Raw genomic sequence first — 14,757 nt, forward strand, 5'->3', positions numbered from 1 at the left:
TAACTCAAAATGTGGTTGAAACGGTGTGCCCAAACCACAGAAAAAAAGGTCTGAAAGAAATCTTCTGAAAAAGAAGAATTTGGAGGGTTTGGTTTTTTTTTTTTGGATGTGTACTTAGAAATGCAAATTTGTCCCAGTCTGACTTGTGCAAATTTAGACAAAATTCTTTTAAGGAACAGTTTTTCCAAAATGAGTGCTTGTTTGCAGTTTTTTGTTGGTGATTTTTTACCATTCAGGTTAACTTTAGATGCAAGAAACTGTTTCCATAAAATGGTGATGAAGTTAGCCTCAGAGCCCATAAACAAAATGCTCATTACATCTATCACACTGGTTTCAGAGTGCTCAGGCATAGCTAAGGTTAAGCCTTTGAGATGTGAGGAGAGATTTCAGGTCAAAGCAAATTCTTACAGTTGTATCGTAAGCCATTAACAACAATAATAAAGCATATTGTTAATCCAAACAAGTTTAGGAGAGCAGGATAACAGAGTCTCTTCCTTTCAGTATGCCCTTTCAAACTGATTTTTCACTCTTCTTTCCCTCTTCTGTTTTTTCAGAACTTCACAAGAGCAGAACTTGAATTAAAATGATAGATAACATGCATCTCTCCGAAGTACCTTGCTATCGTATAACTTTTGATAAATATAGGTCCTTGTTTTGGCTTTTGTGAAGTCACATGACCTTTAATTCCTCTCTCTTACTGCAGGTGCAATGATTAAAAGGTTAAAATTCAAAGTGGAAGCAATAAACCTCTCCATAAAACTTGTTTAAACTCACAGATGGAACTATCCTGAGGTCTTTGGAAATACTTAATACAAAAAATTCCACTGAGGCATTGAGCCATAAAAATTAGGTATTTTCACACAATTCCTTTGTAGACACTAAATCTAATTAATTGATTTATAGTTCTAGAGTGGATTCTTACTGGAAATCTAAAGGAACTCTGAGAGTGAATGAAATTTGACAAATAACAGCATTTTCAAGACAGTTTTGTGCAAAGAATTTATTCCTTCACAACCAAGGGCCATAAAAAGCATCCTTTTCTTTAGTATGATAAATTATATTTCTGTAATAATAATAATAAAAAAATCACATTGCTGTGTTCCTTTAAGTTACATTACCAAATAAGTGCTAATTATTCCCTTTGCTGTTGTCTGAACATCCTGAGCCATTTACAACAGAAATGGAAAAGCTGCTTGAATAAATGTTCTGTGTTTAAATCACTTGTAGCCTGAGAAGGTAGTTAAAAAGACAAAAGGAGTCCTTTTTTGTGGGCGTGCTTATAGACCATATTTCCTTTTGCAGTAAATTCAGAAGTTTGTGTGTACAATGAAAGATTATTTGACAAACACCACAATAAAGATTAATCAGAGGCTGATATATCAAATATTTTAGTTATGTTTCATACAAACTGTGAATACGATATAGTTACCTGGAATAGAGTCACGATCAGAAATCTTAAAACATCATGTCATAGATGCACAATTTCACTGGGAAGTATGCTATAAGATTATAAGGAGGAATGTGTTGGCTTTGAGAAACACAAATGCACCAGGTCATACCAATGAAGAAAATCTGGGTAAAGTCAGCAAACTTGCCTATTCTATTATGAATTGCTGAGTTACTATAATCACAAAGCAGCAAACTACTGGCACCCTATGCCAGTGGCATTCATCAGGTAGATAAATACACACATCTTGTTCATATCTGCATATTTCTAGTAGTGATTGGCAAGGTTCTCAATAAGTGTGTGTGCATGGTTTGAAGCAGAGTTTGTATTAGTTATAATGCACACAAATACACACTGGGAAAGGATTTACTCTCCACACAAATGCACAGAAACATAATCTCTTAATGAGTCTACATCTGGAGCGCTACTGAAAAGCTTTAGGAAAAAATGTTTTTAGAAACCATTCTGCCCTCACAATAACTGTTAGCTAAAATCTTGAGCTCAGCATGCTAAGAAGTAACTAAACATACTTAACTAAATTGCTGTAATTTAATAGGAAAAGCAACAGAGCAGGAAATCCATAAATTAGTAGAGAGTTATCTAAATGAATAGCTTTCATCATCATATTCAAGCTCATCTTCCTCATCATCCTCCAGAAGTCCATATTTAAATTTGCGATAGACTGTGCCATCCTGACCCATATATACAATGTCATCTTCTTCGTCATCATCTTCATTATCTCGATCTCTATACTCAATCACTTGATCTTCCTGGTAACTGGGACTCTCGTGGTAGTTGCTCATGTAGGAAGGAAAGGGTTTGGAGTGATTTGTCAGCTTCTCATACCCACCTTTATTGACAGCCTGGGTTTTGGCTCGTGATTTTCTCCAGATGAATACAATGGCTCCAATGACAAGAAGCAGCAAAATACAGGTAATAACAAAGAAAGTCGTTTTGCTTTTGCTCTTGCTCTTGGGTCGTAGAGTGGTCCGTAATACACAGTCGTCTACAACAGCAGTTAAAAAAACAAAAAAGATTAAATGAGCTTGGGTGTGTGTGTATGGTGGGGTTTTATTTGTCTTAAAAGACCCAGTACAACGTTTAGGCCTGCTTACATTCTTAAATACATTTGACCTTACTCTTCCAGCACCACAACTGTGTTCTTGTAGCTGTGATGGTATAAGGATGTAAGCAAGGTTGCTGGGTTAGCTATGCTTCTTTATTAGATTAGAAATAATGGGAAAGAAGCAGAACAGCTAACAGGCACACAAACATATTTTGACATGATGAGCTTGAAATGCAATGATTCAGATGGCTATCCATTGAAGCAAGCACTTCCCAGTCACCTGGTTTATGAAATGCCTGGCCATTTAACACAATAGCTGTGAGTGAAAGAAGGTGCTGTCTCCTGCATCAGTCGCGATTGCTGTTATTTGTGTAAAGCCCTTCTGATTCTGCTGACGGAGCAATAGAAACACGCTGTATGCTTGCAGCTCAGGAGCACATTTTTGCTCCATTCCCCTTTTGACTTTTAAATGTCAGCCTAGTCAGTCATAAAGCCCTTCAGCACCGTTACTGTTCTTCAGCATGGTCCTACCTTGTGTTTCACTGCAGTCACAGCACTCTGGGGTGCCTGCTAGGTCAGAGCCACTGCAGCAGGGCAGGCAGCGGCTTTCCTCCAGGTAGAGCTGCATGCTGGCTGGACAGATCGTGCAGTTGAGAGGCCCAGGTCCCTTGCACTCAGTGCATGAGCTGTCACATCTCTCACACTTGGGCTCGTCCTCCTTCAGACACAGAACACAAGCAGTGCACCTTTCAATTTGGATTCTTTGGACTTGACCTGGCAGTTCTGTCCTGTCATTCGCTGTCTGGGTGGTCGTCTCTGGGCACCACGGGTGTCAATGGCAAAATACAGTAGGGAGTAGAAAAACTAAAATTTGGTTCATATTTCCTGGGTTCTCAGTGATCTGCTTGTAGGGCAGGGAGGAAAGTGTTGTAGGAGCTTAGTTAGAGATCTCACCTAGCTAGACAGCAAGCCAAAATTCATTCAGATTGTAAGCTCTTTGGCCAGAAAGCGTGGGTTTGTTTTGCTAGGCTCATGCTAGCAGATCTACGGTTCTTTGGCAGTAATGATGGTAAAGTGGCCTTCAAGAAGTGTACTCAAGAGTATCATTAAAAGTAACTGACATGGGAGAAGCAACATGAAATATTCTGGAAAACAAAAGGCAGCTGGGAGAATGAATTTCCTTTCTAACTTGGGAAGGAGCAGAAATAAGGAATAAAGCTGGCTGGAAATTTTCTAGCACACCAGATTTTTATTAGATTGTGTTGGTTCTGTTTTACAGAAACAGCTTAGATTCAAATATGCTTCTCAAATACCAGATAGGATCCTGAGAGCCTCTGTGTACAAAGAGTACCGGAGATGATCATTGTCACATCTACCTTGCAGAATGCTCTGAGCTCAGGTAATTCAAGGCTTCCAGTGTTCACAGTTCCTGGCCTACTGGGAAAATAATTGCTATTTTTCTGCCATGGTACCAGGACCCCATACCCCCTATGAGGATCTGGAAACTCCAATAACCTTTCATCAAACTTGCTGTCAGACCTGTGAGGCTGGTTGTCCTGAATCGAAGAACCCGGGCAAGATGGGAAGGTCATAGCAGGAGGTCTTGTTTCTCAGAGTCAAAGCTCTTGCAGAGTACTGTGGACCTCTGTGGTCCCCAGCTCTTAGGCTGTTTTCTCAGGCTCACAGTTGTGGGGCAGCACTGCTAAGGGGATATTCCAGGCCAGAGACTCCAAGGTATGCAGCATCTTAGGCCAGCTGGCTTGCCTTGCTGCTATATTCTTGAATAAACATCTTCGGAAGGCAGTTGGTGTGGAAATCTGGAAGCTGGAGTGCCCAGACTTGTGGCACAGACCCAAACCTAATTGTGGTCCTACCCTACTAAATATACAGCTCTGTTAACTTCAGCCTGTCTTTCCACTAGAGGTTTCTGCCAGCAAAGCTGTCGATCAGGAATGTGATGTGATTTCTTACAGACAAAGCAGCAGAAATCCATGGGGAAATCTTAGTTATACTGGAAGAAAAAAAATGCTTTATTACTAATATAGCTGATTTTGTTCACATGGCTTTAGTATCATCATTGACAAAGTTATGCCTTAATATTTACTCGTAGAGGATTACTCGATAGTAGACAACCCCAGAAAGAGAAACAATGCTTCCTCTGCCAAGAGAAGAAAAAAGTAAGCCTATTTAAAGATTAGCAGCCTTGAAAACTCAGAGAAGAGCATTTTGTGTTGTTTGTATTGCGTTCAGAAGTTGAAGTTCAGCATACAAATCACAGGAGAAAATGCCTAGAAAATAGGTACCTCTTGTCCTGGTGTCTCCTGGACTTTGTATTCACCTACAAAACAGTCTGAGTTGCACATTCCACTTAATAAACTGTAGCTCCATACACAAGATGTGCAGCTGAATGCTCCCTTCCCTAGAAAGGCAAATAAAACAACAATATTACAAGAGGAAAAACTGTCACCTAACTTCTTTCAAAAATTATACTGACCACTGACACCAAAGAAGAGGGTATTTGTCAACAGCAAGAATCAGCAGTGAGGAGTTCAGCATTAGGAGGCTGGTATTAGAAAGAGCTGGGGCCTAGTCTTGAGGTTTTATGTGCCCACAAAGTGTATTTCTTATGTGTTTTGATATTCATGAAAAGCTGATTTGGGAATCAGTTGTATAGGCAAGTTCCGACACATTCAGGAAAATCAATTAGGTCAGCAGACTGAAGCAAAATTGTGGGAAACCTTGGCCAAATGCCATCCTTCACAAAATCAATACTTTTTAGGCCTGCTAGCTAACCCTTTTCAAACCACAATGAATTAAGGTATGTTTATGTTTGAATAGCAAAGTAAATTCTTTAGTTGCATAGGAAAAAAATTCTTTGCTAGGTCCAAACAGAGCATCATATGCACTTTGTGTGTTGGAGACTCTTTCTGAAGACACATGCTACACGCAGTATCTCTGTGAAACATTGTAGTGAAGGGTTTGTCCTACATGTTAAGATGCACCTGTCCATTTCCCTGCAACTAGGCATTTTCTGCCACTGTCTGAAAGGAAGAAAATGGAAATGCAAGTAGTTCATGTTAGAAGCAGTTAAATAGGTGAAGTTAGCAATCTTCTATAACCCAGTGAATTTACTGTGTGATTTTTCTGAGCAGTGCAGGATTTGTCTTCCTGCTCTTGAGAAACAAGAGGCATCACAACACTTCTTTGCTTGTACATCAGCAATGCAGATGCATTTCAGAACACCTACAGGTTTGCTGTTTAGAAGGACTGGCTTGTGTTTCATCTCAGGGTCTCTGTAATTACGACAGAAAATCTGTCCTGTAGTATTTATCCCAAATAAAGTAAAGATCAATGGATGTAGTCTGTAAATTAAAATGGCTATCTTTTTGTCCCAAATCCAAGCCAAAATATTTGTTATTTGTTATAATGTTGTAATACAATTACATTTTAATAGTTCTTGAAGGTGGCTTCACTCTGAGTTATTTCCACAATTTTAAATATTGCTATGTTGCAATTAGCCATCTGTGCTATCCAGTATCCAAAATGAATTTTGTATGTTGCAATATGGTGTGGTCTAAGCTGCAGGGTGGCACCTGTTAGCTATCATCTGATGCTGTTCAGATAGAATAGGACACCAAATAGATCTAAGGGGATTAATGCTGCTTGCTTCAGAATTGGATGAATTAGGAAAAAGAAGAAACTGAATATGTAAGTGTGTCACGGAACAAAACAGATGGTCTCTCAAAGTTAACTTTGAAAAATACTTAACAATATTAAAAGCAGCAGACATCAGTGCTTTTTGTTTGCTTGTTTGTTTTTCACCCAAAAAATAGGCTTTGTGGCCTTATTGTTTAAAAATAGGCTTTGTGGCCTTATTGTTATCTTAAGTGTTGTTGGCTGTTGATTTTCTACTCTTCCCTTTGCAGACTGTAACGATGTGTGGTTGGATTGAGGTTCCTTGGCTTTCACAGAGTAACACATAGTAGGACAGCTCAAAGGGTGAGATATTATTCAGTCATTATTCAGTGTTTGTGCGAGAACCGAGGTCCAGCTCTATAATCAAGAGAGCCCTTTTTTTTTAAGTTGGTGAGCATCTTTGTGAGAGGCCTAGCTGACGGAAACTTCATTACCATTGTCAGTTTGTTTCTCTTCACTGACTTGGCGCTGGGACTCGCTCTCAGCCCTCCCCGTGAGGGTCTGCCTTTACGCTTGCAGTCTGTGGCTGGAGGCAGCCCTGCGGGGAGCTTGGCAGGAATTCATATCCTTGCTTTGATCTCGATCAATCAATACTCTAAAAGTAAGGCGGCAGCATGGAGCAGCCAGTGCAGCAAGACATCCAGGGCCAGGGAGAGCCTGGCAGCCGCAGGGGAGTTCTGCGTCACCCACTGCAGCTACTTAGGTCATGGACAGGTTGGTAGCGCTGTACGTGGTATGTCTCTTTGTGAAGTGTTTCCAAATCTTGGAGCAAGAGTAAAAAAAAAAAAAAAGAAGAGATGGCAGGTGTTTTGATAATCCTTGGCAGGTGTTTTAATAACCTTTTTTTTGGTCATAGTGGAGTGTATGCTTTTACCTTCACAAGTTCGGCAGGAAGGGTGGCATCTTTCACAGACGTTGTTGTCCTTGCTTTCGTAGTAATACTCAGGACAAGAGCTAACGCATTCGTTCTTGGAGCGCAACAGGTAGAAATATGTATCACAGAAAAGGCAGTCTGTGGGTTGAGGCCCCATACACTCCTTACAGCCCTTGTGGCATCTCTCACATGATCCAGTGGAGTTTTGTGCAAAATATCTGAAATAGATCAGATAGCCATGGCTTTGCATAAAGCCTAGCAGTGACAGGAAAACAAAAACATCCTTCATCCTTAGCTTTTACTGTGATTGCATCGATGTATAAAAGTGATATTGATGTGATCACAGTAAACATTTGCAATCTCAGTGAAAAGAGAATTAATTTCATTTAATTCCCCTTGGCCATTGGAATTCAGCTATAAAACAAGACTTTGTAAACTGAGGGTGTATATAGCAAGACTTTCTAAAATCTAGGGTGAATTCAGACACAAAGTAAATAATAAATAAATAGGCAGGGCTCAGAAAACCTCAACTCTGTTTTGGCTCTGCAAGAGATATCTTGGAGATGCTGGGTAAGCACTGAATTCCTAACTGCTCCCGATGACCTGCTGTCAGATGGAAATTCAGAAATTTCATATTTCCTTTCAGTGCACAAACAGGCTTATCCAAAGGATACCAGCAGAGGAACAGTGTTCATCTCAGTTGTGCTGTCAGAGAAAAAGAGGAATAGCTGCACTGTGGTTTTTTTGAGATGTGGTCATTACAGACTTCCAATTTAATAGGATGATAACTCAATTTAACAGCCAGCGTGATTGTACTGTACTGCAAAATGAAATGGACCTGAACCAGGAATCATAGGTCCACTTCCCAAATTTGAATTTCTGAGACATATTCACTAGAGCACACTGAATTAATATTTTGAAATTAAATGGACTCATATTAATGAAGTTGCCATCTAGAATTATGAGTCCTCAGTTAAAAGGTGTTTTAATGGTTGGTTTTATTATGATCCATTATAAACATTCACTCAATGCAAAACAAAAGTAACCTCATCCGAACCTCAGGTTAAGTGAAGGCTGCAAGGGGGCTTGAAGGAAGTTATGCTGCTTCCTGTGTTCAAGCTGGCTAACAGATAACTTAGTGTATTTATTCTGCTTCACACTGTTCTGTATAAATATAACCTAAGAGCATCCTTAGAGTGTAAGAATGGCCACACCACATCAAGCTGGTCCCAATTTGGGCGCCAACTTTACAGTTTTCTACTGTGAGGGGAGGTTTTCCACCGTCTCTGTACTGGGCAACATAAGAATTTTTCACCTGAAAATAGAATTCAGTTCTATTTCACTCTGAAGTAGAATAGGGCAGAGTGATCCAATTTCTAAGCTTTTCCTGTGATGTAGCTCTTAGCTAAAGATCTTGGACCTTACCCTGCTGGACACTGGTTTATGCATCCTTTTCCAAGTCTGTACCAGCCTGGTTTGCAGGAAAGGCACTGTGAGCTGTGTTTTCCAGTGCAAGTGACACAGGCGCTGTGGCATGGGGAACATTGTCGCTCATCACTGTCAACATAATACCCAGCTGGGCATGTTTCAACACAGGTTGTATCTGCACAGACAACAATGCAGAGTAACACATCGTATTTAGTATTTGCTGCTATAAAACATCTCATACAGCTGTGCTAGAGCAAACTCTCTAACAGGAGATGCTGTTAGAGCACGTGCCAGAACAAGAAAAGAGAATGTTAGGATGTAGTAGTTATTTTTTGTTTCTTCTAAGTCTTGTCAGTTCATTAGTCCTCATTTCTGCGTTTTATGTACATTAGCAGGCTCTTCAGAACAGATAATTTTTTATCTTTGGGAAATATAAATGCATAATACATAATAATGTATCACAGCTGCTGTGATTTCTTTCAGAATATACAAAAGAAGAAATAGTAATTAAGAAACTTTCTATATGCATTGCCATTTTCCATAGGTTTCACTCTAAGCGTCAGCCTCATTGCATTCTGTGTATATGACAAATCTCATGGTAAATATGAGATTTAATGACATTTTTTCATTGATCTTTACCCCTGTCTGTGGCTGCTGCTTTATGTTATGGGAATAAATGCCTGTAATGCCGCCAAATGTACCAGGTACATCCCACTCTCTTGAATGAGAAGTTAGGACTGATGCAACTAACTGCAAGTGCATCAAGCTAAAAGAGCAGTGATTACTCATTAGTAGCTTGTACTCATTATCTAGCTTGTCTTTATAGTTTTGGTTCTCGGGTTGCAACTGTGCAAAGGGAGATAGTTCCCCTTATTTCTATTTTCCTTGCAATTCTTTCTCCACTCCAGGATGTTTATTTACATACTTCCATCAACTTTACCAGTTGTAATGGTGCAAAGCAGCTGAGTGTGTTGATAAAAAAGACAGGTCTGATGCAAGACCTTAGAAAATTAAGAATGCAAAATCTGCATCAGAATTAGACTCAAGAAGCTGAGGTTCAGTTTTAATTCAAACTCCCTTTAGATTTTTCCTGCATGAAAGATCGTTTTAATAATTTTTTCTCCCAATTATTTTCTAAAATTTTTGTTTGCGTTTTAAAGAATATGCAAAGAAGTAAAGTTTAAGTTCTGGGATTTTATACTTTTTACCAATTTGTTTCTGAGACAATACAGTCTTTTGCTCCAAAGTCAGAAAAGTAGTTTTGCACCTCAGCCATTCACTAGATACTGACCTAGTGATCCATGAACAACTTTTTAACAGCTCTGCTTAAAGAAAGCTCTGAGCTTTCTTTGCTCATCAGATCTCTGCAGGGATTAAACAAGCCAACATGAAAATGTGAACTCTTTGTGTGTACATTAAAAAAAAAAAAAAAAGCTGACGATATCCCTCTTGTCTTTCTAAATTCTTTGTAGGAAACATCAGGAACTGAACATACCAAGCATAAAGTTTTGCTTAGCCATGGAGTTTGTTGCTACTTAGAAGTCCTGCTTTGGCCCCAGTGAGTGGCAAGCCCACTCTCACAAAGAGTTTCCGCAGAAGTAATTATCTCTGCACAAGTTATCTACTTCTCAGGTCAACTTTTCAATATTTAGATTGGCTTAAGCAGCCCTAGATGTTTCATAAATGTGGCAGAAACTTGCCTATTTCATGCTCTCAGTGCAGAATAAAATCTAGAGGCAGGAGCAAGACACTTACTGAGAAGATAGCGGTTATTCACACAGCTAATACACTGGTGTTCAGTGGGTCCTGAGCAGTGGAAGCATTTCTTATGACAAGGCTTGCAGGTCTGAGTTTTCTCAACGTAGTACTCAGTGTGAGAGCAGTATCCAGATGCCACACAGTGCCCATCATAGTTCAGCGTCAGGCCATTTCTGCAAGTAAGGCAGGCAGTGGAGGAAGAACAAGTCTGGCATGTCCTATTGCATGCTGAAATGGACAAACAGTAGGAATGTCACCATTTCTTGTTGCATTTCAGATTATTGTTTCAACTTTAATTTTGCAAGGAGCAGCCATCAACTCAGGATGAGAGGCTGAGGGAAGCGGTAGCTCTGCTTCTGCATAGTCAAACATTTTACTGTTTTCAATCTTACACAGCCAGTTCCTTAGGTTTTCTTTTGCACTGGCACTGCTTTTGCTGAGCAGTGGTTTTCAACATATTGTCTCCAGGAACACTCAGCACTTTACCAGAGTGGTTGCCCGTAACATTAAATACATCTAGCTTTGCTACCTCCCTCTCAGCTTTCTCCAATTTTTGCTGTGCTAAGCTACTCCTTGTTATTTTTCTGCATTAGCTATCTCCTCCGTTTCCAGGACACCGATAGCGACATTAGCCGGCACACGCAGGCCCTTTTGGGATAGTCTTTAACCCATACCCACTTGTATCTCAATACCGTTCTGGGGAAAACAACAGCTGCCAACCTTGGCAGTCTTTAGTGGCTTCTTCATAGTAAGTCCCTTCAGGGCATTCTTCAAAACAAATGCCACTGTAGAGGACAAAGAAGTCGATGGCACACTCAGTGCAGTCGTCCGAGTCCGGCCCATCACAATCCTTGCAGTCTGTGTGGCAGGGAAAGCAGTGCTTGTCTTCAGCATAGAAGTGAGAAGGGCAGTCCTGCACACACTGCCCCTCGTGCAGGAAGAACTCGTGCATGCACTCTACAGAGAACAGCAAACAACAGGTAAGCCAAGGGGCAGCAAATTCTGACCTCTGTAAGTGAGGGAGTGAAGAAACCCTAGAAAACCATAACTCCTGCAGTGCCTGTCATAACAGGAGGTAAGAGGACAGCTTGGGAAGGTAGAGCTTTCTTTTTCAACGCTTTCCCCTCCAAACTGCCCGTAACGGCCCAACCCTCACACAGCATCTTCTGTGTTACATTAAGAGACTGAGAAGCCAAGTCACCTGTTCAGCTTTGCTGATATTAACCAAACTATGCTGCCACTGAATACAGGTGGACTTCTGCTGAGATATTATATCTGCATTATGAACTTGCTGCAAGATCAGGGATGTCCACATCTGAAGGTTTTTTTTTTGTTTTATTATTAAAATACGAGTCTGGCTGGGATATATGGACCTGAATGTTTGTCTTTGCATAGAGCTGGGGTTCAGCTGCTAATTTTATTATGAGTACTTGGTTTAATAGGTTTATGATTTTTTTTTATCTTATCCATGTTTATGTTTCCAGAACGGCTTGCTCAATATTAACTATCCTGGAAATTTTTGTGGGGACATTCAGACTCACCAGGATATCCAAGGCTTTCCTAATACGTTTCATTACAGAGATGTCATTCTCTACCATAAGTAGTCATTTGCAAAAATGGTGAAGAGATGTAAAGTTCAACAAAATTAGGAAAGAAACATTCTGTATTTCACATTGGTGTAAATGTGTATGCAAGTGTTTAGGCATGGATACACTAGGTCAGAAATAAAATCAAACCTGTAGGAATCTCCCAGGGACAACAGGAACAGGCAAAGCAATGTGAAATTTTTACAGATTAATGGTTTAGACTGAGTCTCATCATAAAGCACTGATTGCTTAGCCTCTATCTTAGAGGTTAGCAATGATATATACATCCATTTTTTAATTTTTGCTCATTACAGAACTTCTTTTCAGATCTGTGTTTCTGTCAGTCTGTCTCTAGACAGATCCAGATGGGATTTTAGCCAAGTCAAGACCAGTTCTTTATAATACCTTTGCATGTTTGATTGTGAATGCACTCCTGACACATTTCAGGGCAGTGTTTGCAGATTCCTTCAGAGGCAAAATGCTTCTCTGAACAGGTAGGTTTACATTTCCAGTGCTCCAGAAGCAAAGGACTTTTACAGGACAGGCATTTGGTTGCACTTCCCATGCATGTCTTACAGGATCCACTGCATTCCTTGCAAGTCTTAGAATCATTAAAATATCCCCTATTGAATGAAAACAAACACAAAGCAAACTGCTGGTCAATGTATAGTTATCAAACAGTCCAGACTATAAGAATTATGAGTATATATGAGACTTTCCCAACACACACATTTTAGTGGAGCAAACAGGTTTCTCACGCAATTTGTTGCCTATCCTCCACTTACATCCCTTCTGTCTGTGAGCAGAAAATGTGCATGGTTAGTGCTATGAAGGGAGTCTGGCCTTCCTTTGTTCTTGTACCTACTCTAAGGGATGTTGGACTTTCTTTCTTGCTCATTTCTTTATTTTCCCCTTATATAAGATAGGAAGATCTATAATGTTTGGGAAAAGAAAGATGCAATCTCTAGTCTTGCACAGTAGACCCTCAACAGTGATATCAGGGAAAGACAGAAAAGTATAACCTCAGTGGCCCTAGAGGGGAGAAAGAGAAGAGAAAACCCTGGAGTGTGAAGGCTGGGAAGAATAAGGGGGGACTGGGATTAAAAAAACCCAACAAAGCTAGGATGCTTAACTAGTACGTGTGTTTAGTGACAGCAATCTAGAGAAAGTGAAGAGGGAGCATGTTTTACTGGTATCTGTGGTGTGAAAGCAACTGTAGACAACCACAGCTGGGACTATTAGTCATAAAGAAAATGTAGGAAAAAATTGCACCTATATTTCAGGAGAAGAGGGATAAAAGGAGAGGCGGAATGCAATCCAATCTGCCTACACTCTCAAACCCAAAATGTTAGAAAGTTGAAGGACAAGCAAGTCCACATTTTGAGATGATTGCTAATCATATGTATACAGCCATTGATGAAAACTAAGGAAGAAGTTGACATAGAAAGTAGTCCCAGAACGTGTACTTCACATTAACAAGCTCATTCTTCCCTGTAGAGGGTGCTTCTCTTTTCCTTCTTGGAGAGCATCTTTTCAAAGAAAGGCTGGGGAGATGCATTAGGAGCAAGGTTAGAGAAAAGATAAGAGCTGTGCCTGCCATCTATTCTCATCTTTTTTTTTTTTTCTCCTAACCTTTTTCATGATCCTGCATCTATTTCTCACAGTCCTGTCTTCTTCTCTTGTTCCAGTCTTGAGTACTCTGCTAGCCCAGTCTTTCAAAATCCTCTCTCAGAAATTATCAGTGCAGCAAGTCAACCCTTTCCATCCCCTACAGCATGTCCCAAAACTCAAAAAAAACCTAAAAAAAATCTCATATAATCCTCTGCTCCAGTGGAGAGTAGTTATGCCTCAGGAACTTTGCCTCAGAGGCTGAAACCAGAATTTAAGTCTGGTGGACTTTGCTGAATGATGTCTGGGAAGCCATTATTTATACTCTGGAATTTGGAAAAAAGGGGGATAATAACAGCTGAAAAGACTAGTGAGATATGAAAAGGTTTAATTTTGTTATACTGTGTGGGATGTGGGGAATGAGTACTAAGAACAAACATATTAATGCCAAAACATTATCTTTGCATGTATGCCACAATTTCTGATATTAAAAGTTGTTTCTGGACTGCAGTGGGCTTTAGTGCAATTACTTTGCATTTACTGTAACATTTGATGATCAGAATCTGTTCCACTGGCCCTTACTGACTTATTTGACAAAGTTAGCAGGGAAGTACTGCCAGGGAATTTGTACTGATGGTAAGAAAAGCAGGAGCTGCACATTTTTCTAAAGAAAAAGGTTAACCAAGCAAGATCTTCATACTGCATAGCACAGATTTTATCTGTATATATAGGTATGATGAATGCTGATGAAAAAAGCACAGAAACAGGAGAACCTGATCTACTCAAGTGCCTGATCTAATATCCATCGCAGTCAAATGGGAATCTTTCTTTCTGAATTCCATTTATTACAGGAAAAAGTAAAGAATATAAGCCAAAGAGAGAAATACATCACTAAGTACTATATTTCCCTATCAGGACTCCGATACATCCACTTTCTGGCTTCACACCCTGCTCTGTACTACTTTGAGGAAGGAACAAGTTAGGAGAATGACTAGAGGCTTATTTTCAGTTACCATAAAGAACCATCCTGAAGTACCATGGTCTTATTGAAGTCAATGGGAGCTGTACTATCTGTCATAGGATTTCATGCCTATTTTCACTTTTGATTTTTCACTTTTTCTCTAGGCAAGAGAAGATGCTGTTTATTCAGGCCAGCTGAAAATGGCTTTTATCTTGTGGTAGTTTTTGGTAGCCTAGGTTACATTAAGGTCTCTGTTGAAAGGTTTATAATGGATCTGAACTTTGAAGAGAAGGAGCACAGTGAGAAAATAAGGAGCAGTTATCCAACAGGAGT

The 14,757-nt window shown here is 39.8% G+C and overlaps 1 protein-coding gene across 1 annotated transcript in view; it reads right to left on the reverse strand.

Annotated features, from left to right (window-relative positions):
* Positions 1-2,043: 2,043 nt before the first annotated feature.
* PCSK5 (proprotein convertase subtilisin/kexin type 5) overlaps positions 2,044-14,757 on the reverse strand; it is a 269,604-nt gene continuing 256,890 nt past the window's right edge. The window contains 9 exon segments of the mRNA XM_009328171.1: positions 2,044-2,453; positions 3,045-3,222; positions 4,817-4,932; positions 7,084-7,301; positions 8,509-8,686; positions 10,267-10,497; positions 10,990-11,226; positions 12,261-12,478; positions 14,477-14,534. Of these exon segments, the coding sequence (XP_009326446.1) occupies positions 2,044-2,453; positions 3,045-3,222; positions 4,817-4,932; positions 7,084-7,301; positions 8,509-8,686; positions 10,267-10,497; positions 10,990-11,226; positions 12,261-12,478; positions 14,477-14,534 (1,844 nt within the window).

The sequence above is a fragment of the Pygoscelis adeliae genome, unplaced genomic scaffold (assembly GCF_000699105.1).
Source record: "Pygoscelis adeliae isolate BGI_AS28 unplaced genomic scaffold, ASM69910v1 Scaffold45, whole genome shotgun sequence".
NCBI classification, from domain to species: domain Eukaryota; kingdom Metazoa; phylum Chordata; class Aves; order Sphenisciformes; family Spheniscidae; genus Pygoscelis; species Pygoscelis adeliae.